The 15613-nt window shown below is 40.9% G+C and overlaps 1 protein-coding gene across 4 annotated transcripts in view; it reads right to left on the minus strand.

Moving 5' to 3' along the window:
* The window catches only part of USP6NL (USP6 N-terminal like), a 129804-nt gene extending 121901 nt beyond the window's left edge, over positions 1 to 7903 (minus strand). The window contains exons 1-2 of one of the 4 annotated variants that reach the window (XM_075024646.1): positions 7752 to 7903; positions 2330 to 2419 (exon numbers count right to left, since the gene is read on the minus strand). In XM_075024646.1, the coding sequence (XP_074880747.1) occupies positions 2330 to 2333 (4 nt within the window). In that variant the 5' untranslated portion in view covers positions 2334 to 2419; positions 7752 to 7903. Of the gene's footprint in view, positions 1 to 2329; positions 2420 to 2898; positions 2982 to 7267; positions 7372 to 7427; positions 7520 to 7751 lie in introns of those variants that run through there. The other 3 variants (XM_075024648.1, XM_075024647.1, XM_075024649.1) reach the window with 3 other exon arrangements.
* Positions 7904 to 15613: the final 7710 nt, after the last annotated feature.

Raw genomic sequence — 15613 nt, forward strand, 5'->3', positions numbered from 1 at the left:
AATTCGTCTTATCCTGATTTATGAAAACAGACATAAATTTATAAGTCATTTCACAGAAGTAAAAGCCTTGACAGACACTGCTTCAGTTTTATCACCCTTTCAGATTCTCTGCATTGCCCAACAACTACAAACAAGTACCATCAATGGTGGACTTTGCAATTCTGTCAATATTCTTCCCCAATATTGGAGAAGATCCCATACAACAGGATCCAAAGTACCTACCTACACACCTGATAACTATCAGAAGTTATACAACAGTAGTTCCCCTATTTCCTTCCCAAAAAATTTTAACCGATCATTTGCTTTAAAAATAAGCTTGTGTGTGCTTCTTCTGACATTCCCACATTTTAGATAATCATTTTAGATAGATTTTTTGGTTTGAATTACACTAGGTGATGCACAAGTTTGGAATACTAGAGACTCCCATCACTTTTAACATATCTAGCTATTCTAGGTGCCCACAGATTTTGTGAATAACCTTACATGTACAGAAGTATGCAAATAAATGCATCTTCATAAGATAAATACCTTATACACTGATGTATTTAGTAGAGAGGAGCCTAAAACTGTGTAGACCATGCTTATAGTTCAAGTTTCTCTGAAGTAAACCATAAACTAAGAAATCCAACACCAGCTGAACATAAACTTCTAATCTTCTCTAAACCATATTTTCAAAGAAAGCAGCATTTTCTGTTGCGCCCTTGAAGCCCAGCACTTAGCATGGACTTCAGCATCTAATCTACCACAAGAATGTGGTGACCTGCAAAGAAGAGACTGTATTTTGAATAATATTATTAACCACCACAAAAAGTACTGCCAAAGTATTATCCTTCATTTGAATAAGGGTCTTCATTCGTCCTAATATAAAGCTAAACTCTCCAGTCTGGAGTCACATCAAAATCTCACCAAAACCAATGGTGTTTTGCTCAAGTCACGACAGTATTTGTTGTACTCAAACCAACATCACAGCAGCACTTTGGCGAGTCACACTTAACACAGCAACTATGATTCAAAAGGTAAAAAGACTTAACAGTTATTTGTTATGTTCAAGACTATACATAAGGCAATGATATCACATGAGATGCTCTATAAAATAAATGAAGATTAAGATAGCAGTATTTGACAAATCAGGATATTCAGGTACTTGAATAACTGCCTGTAAAGTTGTCATCTAAACAATACAGCAAATACTTTAAACAGCAGAAAAGTAAACAAGTGTGAACAGCAATATGAAAGAGAAAACAAATATATTTCTATATAAGTACTAGAATAGTTCTTTCTACACTAAGCATGAACCCTAGAGTTCAGCAATTCTTTCAGTCATTTTTTTGGTGTAGCTTTCCCTTTGCTGCATTTAGCAAGCATTTCCTTCATCATTCTTTTTTCTTCCAGATGTCAAGAACAGTCATTTTTCATTTAGTTTGAAAAGAAATTTATCCAACATTTTTCTTTACTCACTTCCTCTCAGAAAATCAAATGGTCTTATTTTACTAACATAGGATACAATTACACTGTGAACTAGATGCTCGTTTTTCAACAGATTCAGTACAGGTGTGTTGAAACTAAGCTACATTATAAATACAGTTCCTGCATATATGAAGTTATATCCTTACTTCTACATGATGTAAGGCTAGGTAATGTCGCTGCCAAGAATTACATTAGAACTCTCACATCCACAAAACTTTTGAAAGACCTTTAAATACTCAAAACAGTTCACTAAAAGGAGATTATCTTACCCATCAGATACGGCTTAAAACAAAACTTATGGTGTCTTTCATCTGTTTTTTTTTTCCCCCCACCAAAATAGATCTTAAGTCACAGTTTTCTATGGCTCAGATCTTTCCAATGCATGCCAAAATTCCTTTGGGATCAGACCTCTATACTGGAATTTGAGTAATATATTTATTTTTTCCCATAAAATGAAGTCCATTCATTTTATGTTGGATATTTACCAGCTATTTTAATTTACTGGACGGTCACATATTTTGGAGGTCTTGGGTTTGCTAAGAAATTTTCCTCTCAGAGTTACATGTTTTATTTATACTGAAAAAAACAAACATCAGCTTGTTACAGAACTCACCTTCTTGGAAATGATACCAGACTACCAACACAGAAGTCTTACAGAACATACATTGATCAAAAATTTCCAGATTAAGAACAGCATCTGCCAACTCTCAGCTTTATTTGGTTATTTTTAAAGGACTGAAGAGACAAAACTCAGTATGAATATTTTTGAGGAAGAACCACCTTCCAAAACCCACTACAGAAGTACATTTCTTCTTAACTGCAAGCGAAGGGTTTCTTTTTCTTAAAAAAGAAAGCTACTCACTCATGACTGGAAACTTCTTTGCATATAATCCAAGACAGGTCTTGAAGCAAGGTATCTTGTTGGAGAAGGTTTCTCAGAGGTATACATGTCCTGATGATGGTAGGAAAATAAAGAGACAAATCAATTTTTCAACTTCAAGTAACTAGAGTAAATGTTTATATATACACTGTCTTTCCTACTACCTTTTCATCCTCCTTATTAAAAAAAGGAACACAAATATGTGTTTGTTATGACTAAGAAACTTTACTGCTTATGGATATATTTTGAAGTTTATCAACTCAAAATGTGTACTTTCTTCTAATACTCATATTATAAACCTGTGTTCATAAAATATAACTGCTCCCAAAAGATAACAAACATTAAGTTAAAAGTACAAGACTACAATATGGATACAGTTACTGAAAATACCATCAAAATAGTATTTTCCTTCAGCAACCTCAGCTAGCAAGAAGATGCAATATAAAGACACTCTTTAAAACACAAGAGCTACAAATAAGTCTACTAAATAAGCATGGGTTGGCATTCACATCCAACACTTCCTCCTCAGAAACAAAACCTGAAAAAGTTACCATTTCTAGCAACTGTAAACCATCAGATCAGTCAATTCATAACGAAAATGAAAAAAAAGATATCCAAGTAGGGCAGATATGGGATCACTAACAATATGCCTAGCGCTCCCCAAAGCGAAATACAGAAGACTTAATCTCCAACAATGACAGCACAGCAAGTACATTTTGGAAAATTTATTATATAATCTCCATCCTGCTGCTAAAAGCAAGTTTCTACAAGTCTGATAGAACAGTTAAACAAAAGTAACTTCACCTCACAGCTGAGATGAAAAGAAAAACCCAAACATATCTATTAAGCTACAAAGAGTTTTCCTCTAATACCTGCACAAATAGAGTTTCTGTAAATTAAGGAATATTATGCGATTTATTTCCTCTTTTCAGAGCCAATTAGAACTTGCTGAACCTGACCACCTGGGCTAATCCAGCCAGATAATATCTTGTGCCGACTCAGATTTCAAGTCTCAACTCTCCTGATCTCTTAATATTTTTAAAAAGATAAAATACAAAAAGACAAAAGAAGAGATCTAACTTTTTCTGAAGTATGACTTGTGTAACATTCACAGACTTCCGGCACATGCCAAAGAAGTAGAGGAACTATCATAGGACTGGATTCACATCACAAGAAGGCTCCTGTATCAATTGCTAAACAAATTTAAAAAAAAAAAAGAAAAACAAACAAACAAACAAAAAACACCAACACAACACACCAAAACCACACACACACCACAAAAAAATCCAACTGCCAAAAGGAAGCCTTCAGTAATGCTGCAGACTGAAAATTACATCCAACTTTTTTTGCATTGAAAAAGTAACACAGGGAAGAAGCTTAATAGGGGAAGAAAATGGTATCATACTGAAGAAATACATATGCAAACATTATAAAAAACCCACAGATGAACACAAAGCCATTAGAAAGTGCAATCACTGAAGAAAGTTCAAATTGCAGGTCCTGTCAATTCTCTATGAATGGTTGCTAAATTAAATATTTAAGCACACACAGCCTAATCAAAAATAAAGTCTCTGGTTAAAACATATCATTAGAACAGCAGTCTTGACATCAGTAATCAAAAGGAAGCTGACAAAATTAGCAAATACAACTTCCATGACATTTAATTATTTACTGGACTAATTACAGCTATTATGTTAAGAACATCAAATGAGTCATACAGACGGCCCTCAACCCAGGTCCAAAGCACTTTTGACCAGACCTCCGTACTACCTTTGGGCCCAAATTGTTCTTCAATCTTACACAAAGTCAACTGGAAGACTGGAGTCTCCCATCCAACCTGATTTTCCAAAGGTATGGTCTCACCTTAGTTTTTTAAATATGAGCTAACAATACTTTGCCTCAGAGACACCGCGTTACATGATATTTTATTGTGTGGACGTACAGGAAAAGGCTGTTCATTAGGAAAAAACAAAACATCAGTTCTGAAAACCATTTAAGGCTAATAATAGCATAATTATGCACCATATCATTTATAAAAATCTAGTCACGTAACACTCAGGAAATGAGTAGGGGAGAATATAGCAGCTATATACTACCTAAAAACATATGTCATAACCATGAAAAGTGAATGTTTTGGTACACCGCAGCAACTTGAACTCCAACTTCCAGCTATAAAATGTTACTCCTATCTTGCCTTCTGTGTCTAAATATTTTGCTTAGCTATTGCTAGTATCTGTTTACCAGCCAACACAGGCTTCTGGTTGAATTCAGATTTTGTTCTTTGAAATAACACTGCATATGTACTTTATAAAATTTCCCCAGCTCACAACTTTATAATTGTGCTAAAGGCCATTTACTTGGACTATTTGAAAGTGCTTAAGTCCCTATAAAAGAAAAGTTTCGTCTTTATCTGTAATTTCTAGTATAGCAATAGCAAGCAGTATCAGAAAGTCAGGAAAAGTCAACACTGCCAAATACCAGAAAGTCTGTACTTTGTACTGCATTACAATATTGACACTTTTTCCTAAGGATATGTGTTAGAAACTAAATGGTTACTACTTAGCTCTCTCAGTCAACCACCTGATTTATTTCAACGCTCGTAGGGTTCTCTCCTGCACAGAAACACTACCAACTATTACAGAACAGAGAAAGAAAGACTATTACTTGTTGAATGTCTTGCTGAAAGATACCATCTTGGAAAAACTGTCTTTTTATTCAAAATAGTACCCGACGTCCTTTATGCTTTCCCTTGCAATTAACAAGGCTATAAAAAAAAAAAACAAAACACACATACCTTTGATCCTTCTCTTTTCCTGAAGAGCTAACCCTCGTATTCCACCCAGTGTTTCCTCTACTAACACACATCTACTAGCCCTTGGTGGTATTCACCTTAAGGAGTTGTGAAACTATCAGCATTTTAACTTAGATTTGAAAGGAATACCTGAAGCAAGAGAAGCTCTTTACAACTTCCAATTCAAGCACACTAATAATACATTCAATTTTCTGTTTCCACACCTAGTGCCAGGTCTCTTTCTTACCCAACACTCTGTTTCAGGAGAATTAATATGAGCCAGATTGCAAGTAAATTACAGCATATTGTAATTCTATGCACTGTGACTCTACCCAGAGAAAATATTTTCCTTTAAGTTCGCAATTAAAGATTCAGGTCTAGTCTGTGTGTATGTTATTGTAGTATCTACTTAACTTAGATGCTAAGGAGTTAATGTTAAGAATTTGTAGCCCCATTTCCCAAGAACCAGAAATCACAGGAGAAGCATGCAACTGCACTGTTTAAACACACACACGAAGACAAAATAGTCTAAAGCGAGCTTGCCTGGCACAAAGCAGTATTTCACTGTCATTTACTTTCCTCTTTAAACCAAAATGTTATGGCCCCTCAAAGACAACAGATACAGAGATTTCAGAAGCACATGTTTTAAGGTTTTATAGATAGCTGGCTGGCAAAACATTAAGTCTGAAATTATTGGTTTCTGTGCTGTATAATCAGAGGGCAAAAGAACAGCCGGTTAAAAGGCAGTTCTACTAAAATACTTATTTTACACTGCATCCAAGTTGAATTAACTTCAAAGTTACAATCGGTAACAACAGAAGTTAAGAAGAAGCAAAAGTAAGTCACTTAAGAGCACAGCTATTAAAAAGAACATAGTAAAAATTCCTAATATACCACCAAGCTTCTGAGCGTCGCAGCTCGGTAAAATGCTCAAGACAGAGCAAATGTAAAATTCACAACCAAGTAAGACTACTACTGTTTAAGAACCTACACAAAATCATTGACTGGCCACAAATGAGGAAGGACATAGAAGTACAAATGAAACAAGCACAATGACACACCCTCCTCTTTGTTCATAGCAGGAATATTTACACTACAAAGTGCTGAAGCAAATTGCTTTTAGTTTCAGGCACTGCTGATTGGCCACCGTATTTAATATACACACGCCTAGCAGAGTTTGAGTTTCGACTGTCACACAGCAGCTCTAGATTGCAGGGTACGCATCAAGCTAAATAACTATAGAGAACAATTATTTAATAGAATTGTTCTAACTGAACCGATCCCCCACAAAATACATTTCTTGTGAACAAGGCAGATGCGCGTGCACTTTCATTCCACTGTAATTCAGTGAAAGCTAAAAACTAGTTACACTCATAGCCAGCTTTCTGTGCAGCTGCCTGCTCCAAACAGAGAATGGCACAAAGAAAGTTATTCTCAAGTGTATGCGGGCAAACGACTGGTACAGGAGTTTGGCAACAGTGTTTGAAGTCACCACTTGACTCCCATTCAGCTGGCAGTTCAATGGCTTGGGTGGTTTTCCTACAGGCAACCATCCACACCACAGAAAGAACCCAAAACATCTGATAATTGGCTCTTTAGCCGATAGTCCCGGCAGAGACCAAGGACCAAAAGAGGGTTATGGAGACTGAAGTCTGTTGGCAGCACAGCCTGTGGGAAGCACTCAGGACTGCGGGCCCTTCTGTACGGAGCGCGGCTCCCAGCCTGGCACTTTTCACCACGTACCTGAAGTATTAGGAAAAGCAGAGGAGGGAGCAGGTACAGAGAGCAGCAGTGCCAGAAAGTCACATTAAAACAAGGGTTCGGCCATCCAAAGCCTCCCTGCTCCTGACAGGGGTTGATATTACAGCCTCCCACCTTGACAGAAAAGGGGGGCCCTCACGAAGGCCCCAAGGGGTGTCCGACCCACAGCCATGACCCCCCCCAAACACACACACCACCCCCCCAGATTCTCCCGCCTCATCCTCATCCCCGTTCTGACTGCAGACGTCCAGGCCGCCACAGCCCCCCCACTCCCCTGAGGGGAGCGCACCCCTCTACCCCCCCCTGCTCGGGGGTACCTTCCCCCGGGACGGCCCCTCCATCGCCGCCACACCTCACTCGAGCCTTACAATGGGACCCAGGGGCATCTCGAACAGGGCCTCCCTCGGGCTCCCTCAGCACTCTCGGCTCGGCTGCCTCCCGCGCCGCGCCGGCTCCCCACAGCTCCCCACACGCTGTCCCCCCCACCCCCCCCCCAGCAGAAATAGTAGAGACCCTCCAAACACACACCCACACACCCCTCCGCTGGGAATGGAACAGTCTGAAGCACCCCGGTACCCTCCGGGAGCCGGCTCCCGCCTCTTCCACCTCCCCACCCCCGCGGGTGGTGCGCGCATCCCGGGCTCCCCCCGGGGGGGAGGATGGTATTGCCCGCCTCCCCTCAGCTCTCTAGGAACTGGGTCCCACCACGGCCGCTTCAATGGAGAGGTCCGGCGCGGCAGCTTACACACACACACACACGCTCGCCCCCCCCCCAGCACCCCGGGAATGGAAGGGTCCAGCCGGCCACCCCGGGGGTCCGCACAATGGCCGGACGTCCCGGCTCGCCCCTACCTTTGCTCGGCTTCCTCCTCCTTCCGGGGCCTCCGTCCGCCTTCCTCCCCAGCGGCGCTTCCCTGCTTGCTACCCCGGGACCGGCGGCCTCCGACCAGGAAGTGCCCCGGTGTGACACCGGCGGCCGCCGCTAAGGAAACCCTCCCCGCCCCTCCCCCGCCGGCGCCGTCCCACAGGGCTGACCCGCCGCCGCCGCCATCTTGGACTCACAACGAGGCGCGGAGGTGGCCGACCCCGCCGCGCTCTCTGCCGCCGCCGCTGCCGCCGCCATCTTGGGCTGGTAACGCGGCCTCGGCGGCGCCTGGCGGGCCGGTGGCCGGGCGGTGCGGGGAGCCGTCCCTCGCCGAGGCCGGAGCTGTTGTGGTAGCCGTAGGGATGGGCGCCCGGTGGGACTCAGGTGTTTGGCCCCCGGGGCCGAGCAATGCTCCCGCCAACACCCAGCTCAGGCATCAGCCGCAGGCTGAGCCCACGGGTCAGCGCTGAGGCACCTGGCAGAGGCGGGCGTCCTGTGGCAAAAAAAAAGGGGGGAAGGACAAAACGGGCCTTGTGCCCCTCAGATTGACCTTGGGTAGGCCGTGCTGCGTGAACTACCAAGACGCTCCTTCAGAAAACCCTGTTCTGCTGTCTTGGTTTTCTCTGGCAAACCACTAGCATTGGATGTTGGAGGGTTGAAGTACAGCTTTATGGGTGAACTTCACAGGCTTGTGTGTGAAAATCCATGTGACAGGATCAGCCGGGTTGCTCGTTCCAGCTCACCTGGCATCCAGCACGCATCACAGGAGGGATGACTTTGATCCCAGCCTCACCTCTTCCTTAAGCAGAGTGCTCCCACTCCCTCTGTGCAAATTACTTACAGGTATACATCCCTGTGCTTTGCATGGGGCAGCAAACTAAGCTACAAACAAAACCGGAAGGGAGGAAGCATAGGAATGCGACAAACAGCTGCTTGAGGTTATTCGACATCTCAAATGCCACAGGGGTGTCATGACCAGAAGGGGCGACTTTGGTTTAAAAAGAAAACCGTTGTGGTTAAGAGGGAATTTGGAGTAGCAATAAAATATGATGTTACATTTGAAGCAAGATTAAAATAAACAGTAGTTAAAATGTACTACCAAAAGACATCCAGTAATGATACAAAGAGAGCAATGTTCAGTAAATGTTTTGAGTGTTTAAAACAATCCTGTGTTTGTGTAATAATTATGTTTAAATACTTCCTATTCAAATAGTAACCAAGGAATTTAGCATAATCTACTAAAGATAAACTCTTTCAAATAAGCAGTTCCAGACAATTTGCACTATGAGTTGTGGGGCCCTCAACTTCTGATACTAATTTTTGCTAAATCTTGTAATGCAAGGACATTTCATGACAATTTATAGAAAGTGCTGCTCCATTCTTCCAGGGTAGATTGGATGAGTTGAATAATTATTAACTGGTTAGCCGAAGATCAGTAAATCTTCTCCACAGATACTTCCATTTTTAATAGGCTTTCTGTCCTCAGAGTTCTCTCTCATTTTAGGTGAAAAATGGCCTGAATAATGTTACTTCTGGAAGAACTGGAATTACAATCCCTGACATAGGAAACACCCATGCCAGCACATCTCACTGCTCTGAGAATCTAGGAAAGCTATATAGCTGTGTATGAGCATGGTTGCATATGACATTCATTTCATGTAGGAGAAAATGGCTAAAGGCAGTAAGACATAGCAGCTCAAATGACTTTTGTCTAAATGTTTCCTCTCCTTGTGCAGAGGAAGTGTAACAGAAATTATTTATTGCTTTGCAATACATTTCAGAAAGTAATTGTGATTAACTAGCCTGTCAGTATCCCATAAATCCCAAGAGGGATACTGTGGTTGGATCTGACTCCTTCCAATTTCAAGTCTTAATTGTCTTTTTAAAAATTTTAGAAGGTGGTGTAATATAAAAACATACTTAGCTTTCTTCCAGCTAGGGATTTGTTTCCTCCCAAAATGGCTAATTAGTTAAGATAAATGTCTTCCACAGGGAGCTCTCTACTTCATCTGAACCATCTCATCTCTATTTCATACATTCTCAAACTATATATCATCATTTTTGTTTCCCCATATGCTCATTGTTTCCTGTTGTACTACTATAACTAGGATGTGGAACAGTTCTAAAATCACAGCTTTCCAAGTGGCTGACAGTGATATCATACTTGTTTTATTGCTACTCCCACATACAAATCCTGCAATATCATTTCTACCAACACTTCGTTTCTTATTACAGTTCTTAGTCTGAGAAAGTATATGCAATCATTGTTATTTAGAATGCCTAAAGATCTATGTGGCATTGCAAGAACATAGAGGAGACATTGTCTGTGTCTTTGTTGTCTTTGCAGGAGCGTGCCCAGGGAAGCAGGCATGGTTCTCCACAGTCTTTGACCACTGTTATATCTACACTGCTCTCAAAACTAGTCCTGTATGTAGCCTGCTAGCTGACCCCATACTGCTTGGCTTCATGCGATTCCCAGCATGCTGATTTATTCTCCATCTCGTGTAGGTAGGATGAGCAGTGTGGGTTACGTGGTAGAAAGCTTGCCTGTGTCAAGTCCATCTGCTCTCTAAACGGCAAAGCTGCAGTTTGCTCGCTGAGTGTGAACTTGGACTGGAGAGATGTAAGGCACATTTGGATTTCTGTTAGGCATCACGTTTATGATACAATCTAGAACTTTTCATGAAATTACATTCTGAACTGGTAAAACCTGTTAGTGTTAGGGAACGTTCAGTGGTTACCTCAAAAGATGACCTGGTCTGTGTTTAAGTTCAGATGTTGCAGCCACCTACAGCTGTGACTGAAGACATAGAAGTGAAGACCTTGCAAACTAACACTTCGTCTCATCAAGCCTGCACTTAAGATATACTGCATTAAGATGCTGAGCAGTTGGCATGGCCACTGACATTACTTGGCAGCAATATTACAAAGCCAGAGTCAAAAGAAGAGAGTATTAACATTCCCATTTAAAGTATCCTATTCCCCGTAACATTGCAATCCTTCCTACTGGACTTCAAAGGAATACAAGAATTCATATTGCAAAAATTATGAGATTTTCATCAGCAATTATTTCTCAATGTGCTTTGCCCTTTGTTTTTTCTTTAAGCTATGAAGATTATGAAACCCATTCTCTTCAATAAAACAGCATTTTTAAAAATTAAGCAGAACACAAAGCATGTGTGCAGAATTATATGAGCTAACTGCAACATCTCATGGAAATAAATTTGTCTCTCTTCAAGTTCTGTTTACACCCTTACTCTATCGGTGGGCTTCCTAGCTGAATCAACCCTGTGAGATTTGAGTCTTGCAATGCAACAAGGGAATGAAGTTGATGGCCCCTCAAGATTCCTTCTTGAGCTTCTTTCTTCCTTCCTGAGCTTCCCAAGTCTTCAGAGTACACTCAGCTCTGCAGGGCTGTGTGCTTACTGGTATATATGTCTTTTGCCGTCAGCTTCCTCAACAAGTCACTGATAGAGCTGTAATCCCTGAGAAAGCGAGGTTTCAGAATGACGATGGCTTTGAAAATCAAAACCCAGGCTTTGAATAGGCAATTGTAGACTGGAAGTCCATGAAAGTTTTGGAGCACTTGCTGCGGTGGCCTATCCCAAAGGCAGCCCATTGGGCTAAACATATAAATTGACGTGAGGACAGGGCTGTGGCCCTGAAGAGCTTGATTTTGACTTTACATTCTGTGAACTGAAAAGACAGCAGTTAGTAGAAGGTTGTGGGTCCTAAAATAATTTTTAAAACTGGTTTTGGACTGTTCCTTTTCAAATTGTGTTTATGCTATAGGTTTGGCTTAGCTTCTCTGGTGTGTAGGGTTTCAATGTATTTTCTGTGGCATATGGCATTTCCACTTCTGCTTGCAGATCATTTTTAAGGCACATGAGCTAATAGGTTTTTTTCTGTGTCACTCAAAATACGAACTATTTATGCACAAGCATGTACCCCAAGAGTGAGTGACTCAGAAGATCCTGCAGGTATCTGAACAAATACAAGCCTCTCTATTAGTCTTAAATTCGAACAATTGCCTGTTCAACCTCTGAGGCTTGTCACTTTTAAAACCTACGCTAATCATTACAAAGGATATCACTCAAAATATCTGATTTGATATGAAGTGTTTATAGGACTATGAACAATAGGTGGCAGATGGCTATTCTTTCCATTATCATGAAGTACATCAATATTTTATAAGATTAAATGTGCTCAGCTGCTATACCACCTGCTAGTTTTGCTTTTGTTTATTTTCCCCAAAATGAAAGTTGTGGGTGACTGTGTTTCAGGTGTTACTTTCAGTCCATCACTTGCCTGATCATGTCATAGACATTTCCAGGATCTTAGGACCAGCCAGTTCTGCAGCACTGATGATTTAGGCAGAGGTTTGCCTGTATACGCGTGGTAGCATCAGCCCACCATCTTATACTGAAACACTGCGTTATATTGAGGAAGGGATCTGTTAAAAGCAGGGATGGGAGTGGGACTCGAAGCAGGAGGGTTTGCCCTTTGCTTCATTGTTGACTGCTGATGTAATTTTTCTGGCTGCCTAAAAGACTGTTTTCTCTTCCTTTTGGTTCTGATTGTTCGCTTGCCCTCACTCAGTCCCATTGTCTACAGGCTCCCTTGGTTTGCTGAGGTTCAGGTTTCACTGATTCAGGCCTTTCTTCCTGCTTTTGGTGGCTCCTGCCATGGGAATCAGATTTGAATGAATGCAGTGCTTGCTGTCGCTGCCTGATAAAAGGGGCTATTTCTGTCCCCTCTGTCTGTCAAGACAGATTTTCTTCATCTCCTTCCTTTTTTCCCAAATTTTCTGTCTCCTCTAGCACTTTCTTGCCTTTTTCCATTTGCCTCATTCTGTTTTATTCCTTCCATTACTTCAGTATTCTCTCATTTCTTTCTCTCCATCCTTTTAAATGTTGATTTAGCTTTCAGTATTCTTTTATCTATGAAAAGTACACATAGAACAAAGTTTAATACACTCATACAGTACAATACAACTTTTGAAAATGTTTCCTTAATACCAAGTAGTTTTTCAGTGAATAGAAGAACATCACAATACCAAAAATGTGTCACTTACCTGTATATCCCATGTCATGTAACGTCCCGGAGATGCCTTTCCACATTGACTAGACAGATAATGCAAGATGGCTATACATAGAAAATGCAAAAGTTAGAAAGCCTGACTGAAGAAGGCACATGTGGCTGTATCAAAACCAAAGCATATGGGTTTAAAACATGAAATCGGGGTGTTTTCCTAAATCTGAATTTTAGATTTTTGTTAACCGGATTTCATCCTGCTCCCACAGCAGAAGGAGAATGGATTTGATGAAAGAGAGGGAAAAGCTATAATCAAATCATACAGCTTTCAAATCAAGGAAAAGTAGAACACAGAACAGAGAAGGAAAAGGAACAGATAAGAATACAGAAGATAAAGTCTTATTGATAATGATGCACAACAAAACAAAACATTAGCTTCATCTTTTGTGTGCCTTAGTATGGTTTTCCAGGACAGTCACTGGAAGATACGTTTTTGTAAACTCTGAAGAGCTGATGGAGAGTTACAGTAAGACAAGGAACCTGGAATCTCTTACAGAGTCAGTTTTCAGAGCACAGCTACTATTAGAGTAAAGTTTATTATCACTCACCTGTAACCACCAGAATGTCAGAAGTAACTCAAAGCTAACAGAAATAGAATAATTTCTTAGATACCAACAAATTTAAAAACCTCAAAGGGATACATCTTCATGAAGTTACAAGCAGATGAAAACGGCAGCCCATAATAAAATGTGTAGATGCTCTGTGCTGTAATAGTGTATCCTGCAAAAGGTGTAATTACTTGTCTAATGTAGTGCAAAAGTTAAATCTTTATGACCTTTTCCATTTGCTGCTGAAACAAGCAGACAGAGAAGTGTAAATGACTGATGGAGAAGAAATATATTCATTTTGTTCAGGTAAAGCTCCTTGTGGAAGATCAGAGTCATTTTTTTCCAACAGTGTGGTATTTAGAGTCTTTTCCCAGCTCCACTTCATGCAGAATTTATATAGCACAACACGAAATGGGGGATGCAAGTTGGGCTTTTAAGCACGTTCTTCCTCCTCTGCCTTGAGCCATCTGTGTTCGGTCAGCCTCCTGTTCAGGGTAAAGCAGCGTGAAGGTTTCCTATGAAGCCTTAACAGTAGAAATAGCTTGCCAAGGAAATGGAAGTCCTATCCATTTATCTTTTCCCTAACCAAGCCCATATGTCAGCTGTAGAGCGAAACAAGCCAACTAGAGGGTGGCCAAGCTCTCTCAAGCTGTTTCACACCAGTAAGCAACCGAGTTCATTTCCCACGGTAGGGCCATTGCACAACTGGCAGTAAGACTGCCCAAATATGGGGACTGTGGGGTAATTCACATTCCTGGCTGATGAAGAAGATGTGCTCACAGAGACCACTGAGGCTGGTGTTTACACCAGGTCTTACTAGGAGCCAGTTACCCAGTTTCATCCTGTAAGGAAGCCAGGGGACCCTGTAGACAGCCTCCATCATTAATAAAGGCACCCCTTGCCTTTGGCAAACAAAGCCAGGTTTAGGTGGTAAAGCAGCCTGAAGCTTCCCAAACATTTGGCAAATACCTCCAGAGTGTAAACATGCTTTATCCTGTCACAAAATTTTTATGCAAAGAAGAGCTTTCTGAAAGGTGAGGCACCAACCACCAAATAACACTCTTTTTTCCTCAAAGTTTCCTTATAATCCAATAATTTTCTATCACACATGGAGCTTTCTCTCCTTCCCTAACCTCAAAATAATAAGCAGGATTCCATCTGACCACACTTCAGATCGATCAACTTCATGAAAGGTGGATTTTCTTAAATACTGGGTTGAGGGGAAAGTGAATTTGTGCAAGGACACACATACCTTGAGATATATGAGCCAATCGGCTTAAAATGTTGTTTTGCCCTGACCTGACAAGGCTTGCTGTCTCTGGCAACACATAATCTCTTTTAATATACTACCAGGAAGGTGATGGCTGTTTGAAAATGCTTCTAAACTGCAGTTTATCTAGAAGGCTGACACCTTAATAGAAACTATACCATCTCTTTGGGAACCCTGTTAGGAGCAGATATTAATAAGGGTTTGTGTTGATTCAGGGGAGAAATGGATAAGGAAAGACTCTGAATCAACTTGTTACAGGTTTTGTGCAGAAGTTTAAAAAATTGCGTGTCAAGGATTTTAAAGTGGACGCTGCCAAAGGAGATACCTATTTCACTTGATAAAGTCATGAGGCTTTGTCCTGCACATGTTTTCCTAAGAGTGTGCTTCTCTTATTCATCACCGTCAGCATGATTTAAAGTTGTGCATTTAAGACTCAAGTAAGCTTCTTTGCAAACACTCTTGAGAATAGGATCAAAATGGGAAGAGATTACATGTAATCTAATTATGTTAGGTTCCATTTGAAATCCTTCAGTGTAAAAATTAAAAGAATACGACACAGCTTTACAATATGCTATAGTTCACATGGAAATTATATGAGCATGTGTAAATGAGCCAACATGTGAGAAAATGTCATGTGTTGGGTATACAGCAACATTTGCTTTAAAGACTCTAAATCTGAGGACTAGAATGGTTTGGTGAACTAAAAATAAATTATAAGAACTTTACTCCCTATGTCATTAATGTGAAGCTAGCATTTGCCTCTTATTATCTGGCCACAGCTTATATGAAAAAGCTGGCAATCAAAAGATGTGTATCAAAAAGTCAACACCAAACATGACATTGGTCAGCAAGGTTGTGGCTGGAGCAGCACTGACACTGACAATTAACATCTGTTCACGGGACAGACAGTGAATCTCTGTTGCTAAGTGGTCTGTAC

This window comes from Buteo buteo, chromosome 4 (assembly GCF_964188355.1).
Source record: "Buteo buteo chromosome 4, bButBut1.hap1.1, whole genome shotgun sequence".
In the NCBI taxonomy this organism is placed as follows: domain Eukaryota; kingdom Metazoa; phylum Chordata; class Aves; order Accipitriformes; family Accipitridae; genus Buteo; species Buteo buteo.